The sequence below is a fragment of the Brienomyrus brachyistius genome, chromosome 18 (genome assembly GCF_023856365.1).
Source record: "Brienomyrus brachyistius isolate T26 chromosome 18, BBRACH_0.4, whole genome shotgun sequence".
Taxonomy (NCBI): domain Eukaryota; kingdom Metazoa; phylum Chordata; class Actinopteri; order Osteoglossiformes; family Mormyridae; genus Brienomyrus; species Brienomyrus brachyistius.
This window is the reverse complement of record NC_064550.1, coordinates 1,656,540-1,671,462: the sequence shown is the minus strand read 5'-3', so window position 1 is coordinate 1,671,462 and position 14,923 is coordinate 1,656,540. Positions and strand designations below refer to the sequence as shown.

The 14,923-nt window shown below is 43.3% G+C and overlaps 1 protein-coding gene across 6 annotated transcripts in view; it reads left to right on the top strand.

The window, feature by feature from the left end:
- Nucleotides 1-1,110: 1,110 nt before the first annotated feature.
- The window catches only part of fmnl3 (formin-like 3), a 34,277-nt gene continuing 20,464 nt past the window's right edge, over nt 1,111-14,923 (top strand). For all 6 annotated transcript variants that reach the window (XR_007383371.1, XM_048983000.1, XM_048982999.1 and 3 more), the window contains exons 1-4: nt 1,111-1,653; nt 14,255-14,338; nt 14,539-14,619; nt 14,834-14,910. Coding sequence is in view for 5 of the 6 variants with exons in the window: in XM_048983000.1 (XP_048838957.1) it covers nt 1,540-1,653; nt 14,255-14,338; nt 14,539-14,619; nt 14,834-14,910 (356 nt within the window). In the remaining variant the exon portion in view is untranslated. The remainder of the gene's footprint in view (nt 1,654-14,254; nt 14,339-14,538; nt 14,620-14,833; nt 14,911-14,923) is intronic.

Here is a 14,923-nt window from a genome sequence, read left to right as displayed (position 1 = left end):
CATAGGTACAGGGGCAACAAGATTGTGGCAAATTCATGGGTACGGGGGCAACAAGACCATAGTACATTCAGGGGTACAGGGGCAACAAGACTGGTACATTCAGGGGTACAGGGGCAACAAGACTGGCACATTCAGGGGTACAGGGGCAACAAGACCGTGGCACATTCAGGGGTACAGGGGCAACAAGACCGTGGCACATTCAGGGGTACAGGGGCAACAAGACTGGTACATTCAGGGGTACAGGGGCAACAAGACTGGTACATTCAGGGGTACAGGGGCAACAAGACTGGTACATTCAGGGGTACAGGGGCAACAAGACCGTGGCAAATTCATGGGTAGAGGGGCAACAAGACCGTGGCACATTCAGGGGTACAGGGGCAGCAAGACCGTGGCACATTCAGGGGTGCAGGGGCAACAAGATTGTGGTAAATTCATAGGTACAGGGGCAACAAGACCGTGGCACATTCAGGGGTACAGGTACAGTGCTTAACACAATAGCCTCACACCTCTAGAGTGATGGGTTTGAATCCCTCTTGCTGTTCTGTTAGTGTGGAGTTTGCATGTTCTCTCCATGCAGTTACTCTGACTACTCGAGTTTCCTTTTGATGGTGTCTCTTGGTAGCCCTTAGTATAGTGGTATACCCGTATACTGGATGGGAGGGTCAGGATTGGAAGAATGATGAATTAGTAGTTAAAGTAGTTAGTTGAAAATATAATGCAGTGATAGTTCCTTGATTATGATACATCCATCCATCCATTTTCAAACCGCTACTCCTACTGGGTTACGGGGGGTCCGGAGCCTATCCTGGAAGCTATGGGCACGAGGCAGGAAACAACCCAGGATGGGGGGCCAGCCCACCACAGGCCACACGCACACGCCATGCACTCACACAAGCACTCCTGCACCACCACCATGCCGCCCCGATTTTGATACAATAATCAGCAATAACGGTGAGATGAACGGTCAGACACTTTGACCGGTAGATGGCAGGATTGCCTTGAGGGTTCGGCAAAGGGATTGATTGACACGCAGCTTCTGCAATAAGATGCCTTTGTACTGAATAGAGGGCGGAACAAAGGCGCCCAGTTCACATAATGACGGTCGTATAACAATAATGAATGGAAACGCAGAAGAGCCAAGAAAGTCCATCGCTGGAGTGGGTGTGCGGTCGGACAAAATGATTTCATCCCACCAAGGATCAGCTTCTACAGATTGCAAATCCAGTGAAAATAACCTGGGAAAAATATAATATACTTTTTTACTTTGGCGGTAAAGTTCAGATTTTTCTTGTTAAGAGTTTGTGATTAAGGCATCACTCGATTTTTGTGAAGATCACATACTTTATCTCTAAAACAATATGGGGCCGATGCAGCTACTTTTTCTAACTTAGTGATGAACACATGGATGGAGAGGAAATCACCTCGGATCGGAATTACGAAGTAGTGTATTTGTTGGGGGAATTTTAAATCACACGGGGACACTGAGTCACAGAGAAAACTGTATTTTTTGTTCCACAAAGGATATATATTTTCGTGAAAATGGGGAATATCGAGAGTGTGGACGGTCACTCAGAAATTAAACCTCATATAATGCCGTTAAAAGTTCCCATGCCGGACCCTACGGAGTTAGAGGAGAGGTTCGCCTTAGTTTTGGTAAGTATTGCAGATCATCCTGAATCTCGACTTTGTTAGCTAGGAAGTGCTTTGTAGGCGCAATAAACCTTGCTTGGGCGTTTTACTGATTTTTGTTTCTAAAAACACAATGTTTTTTTTTTTTTTTTTTTTTGCCTGGTAGCAATTATTTAGCGTGTACAGAGATTGAAATAAATGTAATCTGTGATGTTTGAACTACAATTCGTGGGTTTTTAAAAGCTAAACATTTCCATGCGATGACATAGAATATTTTTTTTACTTTTTCAACATTATTTTCTGTTACAGACATCTCTGAAAATTTTACAGTTTTATATTGTAAATATAAGCAGACGGTCTACCAGACAGAAAAATCAAGTAGGCTGCATAGCTACTAAGTGAAATGAACTTTCTTGAAGTAATTACAGTGACAATAACTTAAGTGGCACAAGCCTTGGATAGTACATGGGCAGTAACACATTACTGCTATACGATTTTTTATGATGAAAAGTTTATTTTTCTTTCCTTCGTTCTTTCCGCTGTAATGAGCGGCTGATAAACTGCCCACTGCCCCCTCCCTGTGCTTCTTTTGTTTCCGAAAATGAGCGCCGGTTTGGGCTAAATGTGTTTTTTTTACACTGTGAGGGTCTTTCACACAGTAGCGCTTTTGAAACTACGTCCATCTTCAGACGCGCAGATACACTTTTACGGTTTGTTTGTAAACACAGGAAAGTCGCCAACTTTTCTGAATTCATTAACTCCGCTCTGTCCCTGGCTAGACTAATGACGTAGCGCAACTTAAACCGTAACATTTTATGGTTGGCGATACCTTCATTTAGCAATTACATTGTTACCACTATTCAAAATTAAAGTACCACGCGCCCTTCTAAAATCAACACATGTATCTGATGGGAAATTTGTTCCAAGACGTTCCGCCATCTGATACGATCTGAACTGTTGGCATTTGATAATGCGGGGACTGTACACAAATACTGTTATCTTCTATGAATAATCAAAACACGCCGTCCTCTGCTGGTTCCACGTGGACCAAAAGTAATGAAAGTACCTAAAATACTGAACTTAAGCGTCAGCAGTAAGTTGACAGACAGTCAAAATACCTTTGTGTCGCTGGCGATTTCCTGAATATTGTCAGAAGTAATCTAAGGAAATGAGTGTGCTACTAGTGGCATTGTATCTTCTTTACCGACTGAACATTTCTGTGAAAATGCAGCGGAAAACGGCATCATGATATGCGGCAGATATCCAGCATTGCTGCCTCAAGTACCGCGTCTGCATCTGAAAGGTTTCTTTAACCATTTCCTGATCTGGCAAAACAAACCACTGATGCTATTTTAGCTTTTCCATGTAACAAGAAATATGACTCTCAGATGCATTTTCTAAGCTATTATATACAATTTAATGCTCCGTACAAAATTTTCTTCGATAAAAAGCAGTGCCTTGATTTCTGTAAACTACTTTCTAGGTAGACCTGAGATTTTTGTGCATTTATATATTTGTCAGCTTGTTTGTTGTATTTTTTGTTATTAATGGTATATTATATTCATTACCTAGTCGATGATCCTCCCTTCCCACTTGACATAATTAGACAAAAACGTCCGCTCCACTCTCTCGTCATGGTCCATCACCGTGTCTTTGAGAAAGACTTGAACTCATTCAATAACTATTTAAGTCTCAGATTATTCTTTACATTGCCCGTGCAGCCATTGTCCTGATGCACTTTTTGTTCTTGAAGAGAAAATTACAAAGATTTTGTTCAATTCTGAAACAGAATATTTTATTTGTTATAAAAAAGGTTGCAAATAGCTTCCTGCAGCATTGTGGAACAGAAAGGTGGTTTTATTGTATTTCGTTTATATGGTTGGAAAAACATGTCTGTGACGTGTACTATTTACCTTCTACTCCAGAAATTTCTTGATTACTGCAGATCTCCTAGACTTTGGGGAGTTTTGAGTGAAAGGTCTGTTCCTATGTAGCTATTGATCCAGTGTAAGCTGCCTCTTGGCAAGCAAAGAAAACGCCAAAGATTCACTTTTTAGGTTTGCAGCAAGAAGCTGAAGCTCTTCTTAAAGAACTGAGCAAGCAATTAGGGCCCATCAGACTTTTAACGAGTCAGATTGATTTGCCTACTGCCTTATGTATTATCAAAAATTGTTACATTTTAATTCCAATTGAACTGCTTAACTTTAGTTCTTGCTTCCAGTAAAGATACAATGATACTACCATGAAGCACATGAGAAATCCATCCATCCATCCATCCATTTTCTGTAACTGTCCTAATTATGGTCATGGGGGTCTTAAGCCTATGGGTGCAAGGATGGGCCACCATTCCCATTGTATAACACACTCAGCTATAGGCAATTTGGTAACACCAATTAACCTTAGCATGTTTTTAGACTGTGGGGGGACCTATGGCAACATGCAAACTCCACACACACGGAGCCATGGAGGAGACTCGAACCCTGGTCCAGCGCTAACCACCGTGGCATTATGCCACCCCAAATGAGAACCAGTAATAATGATACTGAGAAAGATAAAGCTTTTGTATCAGTACATTCAGTCTTATGATCACGCTTAAGCCCCGAGTTGCAGTCTTAACTGCGCTCCTTCATTGAACTGCTTTGGTGGAAACATGAGAAGTCACACGCTGAACTTCCGGAGGCTCTTCCAGATGCCTGCACATCGCCGTCCCGCTCCTCCGCTCCCATCCACGAGGACATGTGCTTCATGCGTGTGTTTCATGGCCACCATCTACATGGATGCACATGTGTCCCTCCCAGTCCTGTTGCAGATGTGTGAACACCTCCGGAATCCTTTCCTGCTCTTCTGCCGCCGTGTGTCCGAGCTCTTGACTGTCAGAGACGGCAGAATATTAATGAAACTTCTATTCCTTTAGGTATGTCAGTGCTGGCTCAGCCAAGGTCAAACCGGGCGTCTGGATAAGTCTTGTGAAGTTGCTGGGTATTGGTGCATGCTTTTGGTTGCCCTTGAGAAAGAGGGCTCTGGGTTCTGCTTGGATCATTTTTCAAAGTAGCCCATGCAGCTCCTCCACTCTGAATTCCTGTGGTCAGGTTTTGGCAGAGACATGGGTGGTGGGGGGGTTTGAGGGGAAAATTTCCTCTAAATTGTTCATCAGAACGCGAATGACTTTAGCAGTGTTCACCAGAGTCCTGGTGTATGTGGCTGTTGCTTAGTCAGGCATGTTCAGATGTTATGTTTGAACTACCAGACTTCCAGTTCCTCTTTATTCTGAGCATTAGACATTACCTGCTAAAATGAATATACCTCCACCTTCACAATACCTTCAAACCTTGAAATGTTGTCATTACAAGCGGTAATGGTATAGCGGAGAATCGGCCCATTCATTAGAAGAAAAACCTTCAATTCACTGAGGCATGAAGAAGGTAGAAATTGGCATTAAACGCTGTGATCCTGAACCTTCCATAAAGACTCGATGACGTCTGAATCGCACAGACCACAGAGGCCGATGTGACTGATACACTTGCAGCTTGAGCACCTACTATCTTCAGAAACATCCCATGGTTCAAGTTGCTTTTAGGACAGATACAACAGAGTGCTGATAGTCAGTCAGATCTCTATTATTGCCACACATTATCGCCACACATACCGATGCCAAAATCTGTGGATGCTCAAGTCCCTTATGTAACATGGCATAGTATTGCCATATAACCTATGATCATCCTCCCGTAGACTTTAAATCATCACTCGTAAGACGTAATGCAATGTAAATGCTGTGTAAAGAGTTGTGTTGTTCCCAGAAAACAGGGTGTACACAACATTAACGGCAAATTAAGGAGACGCGGGACAAACAATGCTCAAGCGACGAGTGTTGGAGAGGGACGGCTGATCTGCCAGCAGGGCATGCCTACATATCATTTTGTTTCTGCGGATTCAGTGTGGTGCTACAAGTTTTGCATTTTGGAACTTTCTGGACTTTCCCCCCCCCCCCAGAACATTTTCATTCTGCACTTGGTTGGATATGGAGGGCCAACTGTATTCATTTCTGGGTTAGGGTTAATTATGTTTGGTATGTGTGTGTGTGTGTTAGGTTTAGATGTGGATGATGTGTGCGTGTTCATGTATGTGTTAGGATTAGATGTGTGTGACGTGTGTGCATTCGCATACGCTGTGTTTAGTGGTGTGTGTGTGTGTGGGAGCGGCAGACTCAGGTTATTGCTGCCGTTTCCTGCCAGAGACAATGGCGGCTCTGTCCCGCCATGTTATTTTTAAGGGGGCCTCCATCCCCCAGCCTCCGGTGGGACAGGCTCTCACACCGGCTCCCTGTAGCCTGAGTGATTTACTGCAGTCTCACACACAAACATGGTCTCAAACTGGCATTTCTATTCAAAAGCTTGATGAAATGGTGTGGAAGCAGCTGCAGTGTGGCTTAAAACTGCACCGAAAAGGACAAAACACCTAAATGCTTACAGTGCATCAAACTGCAGACTGCCTCTGTCAATCAGAGGACTGCCCACCCAACTGACTGCGCTGTGGTTTGATTGGCATAGCTTAACCAGTAAGACGTCTTCGCAGTCGCAGTGAGTGCTTTACCTCCGTATCAGGTAGCATACTTTTGCTGTGGTACTTTCGGTACTTTCCTTTTTCCACTGACTTCCAGTTCTAAAGGACCAAACTAACTGGGGTACTTTTTTGGTACTTCAAGACATTGGGCTGGGACTTGAAATGCTTTCTTTGTGAATTGGTTATGCTAATAGCCTACCTCTGTAACACAATGCAAACGACGCCTTGAAAACCGTTTTGAAATCAGAAAATAATGATAAACTAAGTAAAATAAATAAACAAATACAAGTAATAACAGATGCTTGGACAAATGAAGAGATACAAGCTTAAATTGCAATCTGTTGGAAAGATCAGGATGGCATGTCAAGAAATAAAGTATTTTGTGTTATATAGCCAGTAGGACAGAATTGTATTGGAAATATTTCAAATATCACAATGTGAATTTTTGTTGTAATAAATATTGCTGTATTTATAACACAAAAAAGGAATTCATCTTAAATTTCTCACAAACTCATCTACACCACAGCAAAAAAAAAAACAGCCAGAATGAAAATGATCGTGGTCGTGTTAGAAAATGCATGAATCGCTCATGCAGAAGCAGCGGAGATAAACTTTAAACTGATTTATAAACATACAGGCCTACTAGATAATTCTGAAAAGGAATAAACATTAAAACTGGAAATACGTGCAAAGTTTTTTTTTTCTTCTTTTCCCCTGTGACGGAGTAAGGAAGGTTTTATTGAAGCTTAAACTCCCTGCGCTATAATGTCCATGCAGAATCGAAGATAAGAAGAAGCCTGATTCTAATCTAACTGACTAAATGTGAGAATGGCATGAGCATCCCATACAATGTTGGTATTAATATCGCACATCATCCAGCCCTGTAATATATTACAGCTATGGTTCGGATTCAGTACAAAATCCCCTCCTCACATTGTGATGCCATTCAGCACCGGTGCCACTTTTCACGCCAGTGGAAAACTGACGCTTTGAAGTACCGTAGTTCTGGCACTTTGTTGAATTACCGAAAGTAGGCTACCTGATGTGATGGAAAAGCACAGACCGTTCCTAGGTTAGGAACAGCCAACTTATGGACAACTTACAAACGAGTGCATAAAGCTTATTATGTAAAAAATGAGGGTCAAATACACTGGTTCGTAATAACAGAGGCACGCAGTAATATGTGACACTCGTGAAAACATTGCATGGCTTCGTCAGCTTGAGGTGCACTAAAGTGCTCTTTTATTATTACTGTATGATTTATTATGCTCTTTATTGTCTTTATGACTTACCTACAAATTCGACTTAAGTACAGACTTAGGGAACAGATCTCATGTGTAACCTGGGGACTGACTACAGCAATCAGTTTACAGGATGACAATTATCTTTTCTGCAGTTTCATTTTAGAGGCTTCTACTGTTCATCCACAGCACCTCGTTCTTTCTCCGTCTCTTCCCTATGTTGGTTTATGCTTTATATTTTGGGTAAACCCAATTGGGACTGCTGGGGGGGGTTCCCCTAGGAATTTCCCCCAGAATAATGGTACGTGCCGCATGGCTAAGCGGAACTTGTTCACGCTGCCTGACTCTGGGGTCACTCCTGAGCCTCTCTGCATTTCAGACCTCAGTTCCCTTCTGCAGGGAGGCCCAGGAGATCCTTCTCAGTGTTTGTGTGTGGAGTTAAAAGAAATTTAGCATGAATTTCCATTTTTACCCATCTTTTAACTTTTACTGTATAAGGATATGAATGGTTCTCATTGTCAACGATTTGTGATGTGATTCGGCATCTTATTAGCTGAGTCAGTGGCATTTTGTCAAGCAGCTTTACAGCATGATGGCCTTGGGAAGACGGTCTCTCTCATGACCTATAGATTTTCGAGAAATGCCCCATTAGCAAAATATGTCGGTATCCAGTCATAGTGACGTGGCACAGCGGGAGGACTGGGGGGGGGGGCAGGGTAGAGTGATGTAGTCTGAACCGAAGGCAGCAAACCTGCGCTCTCACCAGCACTGGGATGCCACAGTGACTCGCTTTCATTTTCCCCGTTGCTGCTCTATTCATGGAAAGCAAAGAGGAAGCAGCTCCTGTGATGACTCAGCAAAGTGACCCGATAAATTGGGCCTTTCCCGTGATGCTGCTCAGGGCTGCCACATGCTTCTCGTAGTCTTCTAGCCATTCCCATCTTCAGAGGACAGTTGTGAAAGTGACATTCGCACATTCGGTTCCTTCTCAGTCATTCAGCATTCTCATAACGTGCTGCATGGGAACGAGCCGAGCTGCTTTTCAGATCACATTTTCCCTCGGTGTGTTAAACAGGGCCTGCTGGTTTGTGCTCGGTGAAAAGGGGCAGCTTCTTCTGCTCTTTGTCTCTTTCTGCCCACTGTCCTTCCCCCTGCTGATCTCCTTTGTCACAAACGCTCGGTTCAGGTTACCTTGTAAAAGGCCTTTGGCTCAGGTGTCCTTACCAAATAAGAAACCCAGAACATTCTCACAATATGCTCTGACACTTTCTGTTTCTGTCACCTGTACGGGCCTCCCTGGTGACACACAGACACAATCCCACAGCCATACAGCTGCCCATACCTGTAATCTCACAACACACCTGAAGTGGTTGAAAAAGACTCAATGTGACCATTTGACCCAGTTAGTGTGGTGTGTCCTTTTGCAGGACTAGGAAAGGACTCTGGTCCCATGACGATGCCGCCCAGTTCTAACTGCACCCTATGCTTTTGGTTTGGATGTGGAACAAGCAAGAACAAGATATGAAAGCATGAAGAGAATTATAGTCTGAGGCATTTTCATTTTTGCTTCAATTTCTCTAATCCAGATGTGATTTATTATTTACATCTGATGGCATTATTTGAATGTTCTTAGTGGAGACAATTGCTCAAAAATTCATATGTGATAATGATGGTAATATGGATCTGTGGACAAACGGCTGCACAGTACAGTAAGCTGAGTACCTAAACAGTGCATATATAGTCTACCATGGCACAAAAACATGAACATGAAGGGCTCTCAGCGCACAAAGTATACTGAATGCAAACTGGTGCATCAGAGGACTCATTATTATATCTCATAGCCTTTGAATCACACTGAGTCCTGGGGAATAGACTGCCCAGACCTGTTAAGTTGTCTGTAAGAGCCACACCTGGATCGGGAAGCAGACTCAAAGATATTCATTTGGCAGATTGGGCCAGACAGTTACCATTGGAAACAGGGCTCAGTGTGTCCAATTCCTGTGTCAATATGACGTGTGGGATGTTACCATAGTGACAGCATTCAGTGTGTACAGCTCCTGTGTCAATATGACGTGTGGGATGTTACCATAGAGACAGGGCTCAGTGTGTACAGCTCCTGTGTCAATATGACGTGTGGGATGTTACCATAGAGACAGGGCTCAGTGTGTACAGCTCCTGTGTCAATATGTGTCGGACGTAACCATGGAGACAGGGCTCAGTGTGTTCAGCTCCTATGTCAATATGATGTGGGGTATGGGGTGTTAACATGGAGACAGAGCTCAGTGTGTCCAGCTCCTGTGTCAATATGATGTGGGCTGTGGGCATTACCATGGAGACAGAGCTCAGTGTGTGCAGCTTCTGTGTGAATATCATGTGGGCTGCAGCTACTATGGAATATGTGTCATGTTTCTCTGTTGGAAAACAAAGGAGACTTTGGAGCTCTGTGGTAGGCCTAATCTGTACTCCATAATATTAAAGCACATAGGGAGACCTTTCTAGAAGTATGCTGCTATATGCCAGTGGAATATCTGTTAGAGATCAATGCGTTTTGAAAGAATAAAAATCTGTTACTGAATAAACAGTTTTAACCCGTGACATACCTGGAATAAATTTAGAAAATATGTCAAGCCGAGTGATAGAAGTTATTACAGATAAGAACTGGGCTTGAAAGTTGGACATCTAAAAATAGGGGAGGCACCAGTGGATGCAGTGTTTATAGAGTGGAGATACAGTTGGCCCTACAAACATCAAGTGTTGAAAGAACATTACAGTAGGAAGTATGTGGGGTAGAGTTCTCGTTTTCTTTATTTTTAAGTTACGATGGCTACCGGATGTGTGTGAAGTCGTAACTGAACCAGATTGCTGTTCCATAACCTAATAGCTGTAGTGGCAGTTAAATGCCTGGAGGGTTCCCTGGCCCCATGCTGTGAGAGTCACAGACAAAGCTCTCCATGACTGGAGGGGTCCATCATTTCTCACTTTTGTCCAAAGCCATGTACCAGATCAGAGAGCAGGGCGAGCCTGATGGAGAACTGCGGTTTAGGCCCAGCAGTGATACGGTTACTCTGCTGGCCACAGAATTCAAACCTATGACCTCCTGGACATCAGCCTAGATCCATAACCTTAACATAAGCATTCCCAAATTTTCACGTTCGTGGACCAGTTTACGTCATTATGTCGGCAGTTTTATAAGTTTAATCGCTTCCGTTGTTTCAGACGTGAACACGCAAGGGTGAGGGGGTCATAAAAAAAAATTAAATATAGTTTATATTTGGAAATAAACCAACCCCTCTGTTAATCCCCCAGCGTTCACCATTCTGGTGGAATACTGGCTGTGGACCAGTACTGGTCCTCAGACTGGGGGTTGGGAACTGCCTGCTGGTCTCTCAGAGCTTCTGTCTGGTTATTACATTAGTTCTATGTGTAGGTATTACACTCATGTACATAAAGTCTCACATATATAAAGAATTAATTTGATGCAGCTGTAGACGGAACTCATAATCTAACCAAACTGTACATTTTATATCACTATTCTATTTATTAAATTGTGTTGTGGATGTTATCCTTTATTTACTGTGTTTGTATTTACGTAGCACCATGAGAGCCCAGAGGAAACAGTATTTCAATGCACTGTGTATTTTACATGGAAGTGTTGGCAATAAAGAACTCTTGAGTCTAATTTTAGGTTTTAGGCCACACTGTGTCCAGGAACACAAGAAAGTCACTGTTTATCTTGTTTATCAGTGGAGATAGATTTGTACCAAACGGATGCTCTGATTCTCTGAGTTGGTGTTGGCCTCCTACGGTTTGTAAGCTCAAAGTAGCCCTCAAGACCTCAAGTGCAAGGATTTGGCTTTAGAAGCCATGTCATTCTACCAAACTGAACTTAGACACGGCAGGCAGTCCATGCTAATTTGTGCTAAAATCTCTCATGTTTTCTGTGCTGCATTTATGTATTTACAGTGTGAATGTGGTCTGTATCCCAACCCCTCAGCCATGTTTTATTTTGTATGTGTTTTATTGGCAGATGTGGGGTCAGGCGAAGGCTAGACTATGTAGCTTTAGCAAAGCGATGTGCTCTAGGGACCAGACAGGCGGTTTTAGTGCCATGTAAGGCTGCAAGATGTTGCAAAAATATCTCAATGTGAATTTAAATGAGTTTCCTCTGCAGGGTGCCTGGGCTCAGTCTTAGAGCTAGAGTGAGGAGCTCAGACATTCAGGAGGGGCTCAAAGTCGTGCTGCTGCTCTTCCGCATCGAAAGGAGCCCGTTGAGGTGGTTTGGGGATTTGGGGTGGTTTGTCTAGGATGCCTCCTGGACGGCTCCCTGGGTAGGTGCTTCAGGCATGTCCAACCGGGAGGGGGCCACAGGGCAGACCCAAGACACGCTGGAGAGATTATATCTCTTGGCTAACCTGGGAACGCCTTGGTATCCCCCCCAGAGGAGCTGGAGGAGGTGGCTAGTAAGAGGGAGGTCTGGGCATCCCTGCTTAGACTGCGGCTCCTGCGTCCCAATCCCGAATAAGCGGCAGAAAATAGATGGATGGATGGATGGATGGATGGATGGATGGCTGGCAATGAGAAATTTTAGCAATAAATATCAAGATAATTTTAAAGAAAAAAAGGAGTTGGGAAAAATTACTCAAACTATTGCTGGATTTAACTTATCTACCAATAGTGTCTGTCAGATAAGTCAGTGGTGTTTCTTATGGAATCCAAAATTTTTCAATGCAGCAGATGATGAATGGAATGTCCTTTGGTGACCAGTTCTTCTTCACTTTTCTCCTCCCCACTCATTTTGTAAAATTTTCTCACAAATGTTTATACGAGTGATTTGAAACAGCAAAGATGAAAATGATTATGACTGGCTTGGAGGGCGCATGCAGAACTCATGCACGAACAGTGGTGCTAAACTGTACAATGACTTTATACCAGGTAATCTTAAAAATTAACATTGCAAAATATCCATTTAATGATTTAATCATTAAAACTGCAAAACCTGCAATGTTTTGTACCCTATGAGAATGTTTAAAAATGTTTTTAGCAAAACTTATTGATAACCCAAATTGCCCAAATTTCAAAATATCAGAATGGAATTTCTTTAGAGAAAAAAACTGCCAAAATACTGTATACCATAGACCAGGGGTCATCAGCCTTTTTGAAACTGAGAGCTACTTCATGGGTACTGAGCCATACGAAGGGCTACCAGTTTGAAACACCCTCTTAAATTTATATAAACTTCATGTATAATAAACATGTTTTAAATGTTTTTTTTTTTTTATAAATATTGTCATGGGGTGGAATGGTGGTGCAGTGGTTAGTGCTGTTGCCTCACACCTCTGGGACCCGGGTTCGAGTCTCCAGCTGGGTCACATGTGTGCGGAGTTTGCATGTTCTCCCCATGTCGTCGTGGGGTTTCCTCCGGGTACTCCGGTTTCCCCCCACAGTCCAAAAACATGCTGAGGCTAATTGGAGTTGCTAAATTGCCCGTAGGTGTGCATGCGTGAGTGAATGGTGTGTGAGTGTGCCCTGCGATGGGCTGGCCCCCCATCCTGGGTTGTTCTCTGCCTCGTGCCCATTGCTTCCGGGATAGGCTCCGGGCCCCCCGCGACCCAGTAGGATAAGTGGTTTGGAAAATGGATGGCTGGATGGCTGGATGGCTTGATGGATATTGTCATTTTCAAATCTATGTAGATGCAAATATGATTAAAGAAGAATAGCAACAGGATAAAATTACATTTTAGACGCTGCTCACTGGTGAATTGTGCTATTTGTAGAACAGGTCTCTATTTAATTATATGCTATGTTGGTGACCCCTGCCATAGAGTATCGTCCATACAGTATGATGGTCTGAAAAATACTGCCCAAGCCTAACCTCAACCCAAATATCGCAGTCCTTGCCATGTGACAATTGCATGTGTATAACATCCAATGTTGATGGTAACATCACACATTGTGTGAGCATAGTGCCATGAGAAGAGAGAGATTTAGGGCATATTTGACACCGTTGCTAGTTAGTCTCTATGATAGATGGACATCCAGTGCGGTTCCTGGTCCACCAGGGAGGGCTTATAGTTACTTTGTAGCTCTTATAATCAACGCATTTATTCTGTAATTTTGAACATCTGGAATGCATGTTTCTTTTTGACTTCATGGGTTTTGGGTGCTGAGTGCAGTGGTTTTTTTCTGCATCCTAGGGCTCACTGTTTTATTCGCTTCATCTGTGTGTCTCTTGCCAAAGTCACCACCGATTGTCTTTTGATAAAAGTCGCCGCTGGAAAAGCACGGTCCATTTGAAGAGGGGAAGCTGGCGGTGTCTCTGCATGAGGCAGTGAGGAAGAGCTGTTCAGGCCCTGTCCGCTTGACCCACTTATGAGAACAAAGGTCAATCTTGCACTTGTCAGCTTGAGAGCAAGATGAGTTAATCACTTATGTTAGTGTAAACTCTCTATCGATCAGTCTCAGGATTACGCTTTTTTTAAACGTGAAGCTCCATGAGATGTCTTACTAGTGTCGACTGGAACCCTGGTTTTTCATTTTAAGAAGTTCTTATGGCAATGAAAATGGAAATATCTGCTGGGCAGAGAAATCCATGTACAAATCTGCTTCTGTGTGGTAATAAAAGAATCCAGACTATTATATCTTTATATTGAGGAAACAAGGTCACTGGCACAGTTCTGGAAGGGCCCTGACTGCTGAAGGGGACATTCGGGGCTCTTTCACACACTCTGGACTGGCCTGGTGCCTTCACACTGGCTCATAGAGGTGACCCATCAGTAGCAGACCTAGACTCCTTCTCCTAAAGACCTCTGTCCCTGTTTCTCCAGAACTCCATGAACCTGCCCCCTGATAAAGCTCGTCTCCTACGCCAGTATGACAACGAGAAGAAGTGGGACCTCATCTGTGATCAGGTATCTCGTTTGTATGTTCTTGCTGCTGGTGCTCCCCTCCATATTTCACATAGAATGAAGAGGAAGTGGTGTTAATATGAACAAGTAGAACTCTCAAGTGTGCCGGCGGAGTCTCGGTGTGTGTTCTGAGTCACTGCTCCACCAGCTGCACAGGCGGCTATGATATTCTTCCTCTTCTGACGTTTGGTCTGTCTGTTCAGGAACGCTTTCAGGTGAAAAACCCTCCCCACACCTACATCCAGAAGCTAAGGAGCTATTTAGACCCGGGGGTCACGCGGAAGGTGAGCTTACACAGAACAGCTGGCTTCTCACAGCCCTCGTACTATTGCTGCTTTCTTTCGCTGTTAATTTATTGAAATGCAGTTTTTTCATTTATATGGTTAAATTTTATGGTTCATTTTCTTTTTCTTTTATTTTTGTCCGGTTTATTTTTTGAAAACGTCATTACACTTAAAAAAAAATGGAGATGCATAATTGGAAATTTCTGTGTTCTAGAAATTTCGCCGGCGAGTTCAAGAATCCACGAAGGTTCTGCGAGAGCTGGAGATATCGTTGAGGACCAATCATATTGGGTAATCACACAAT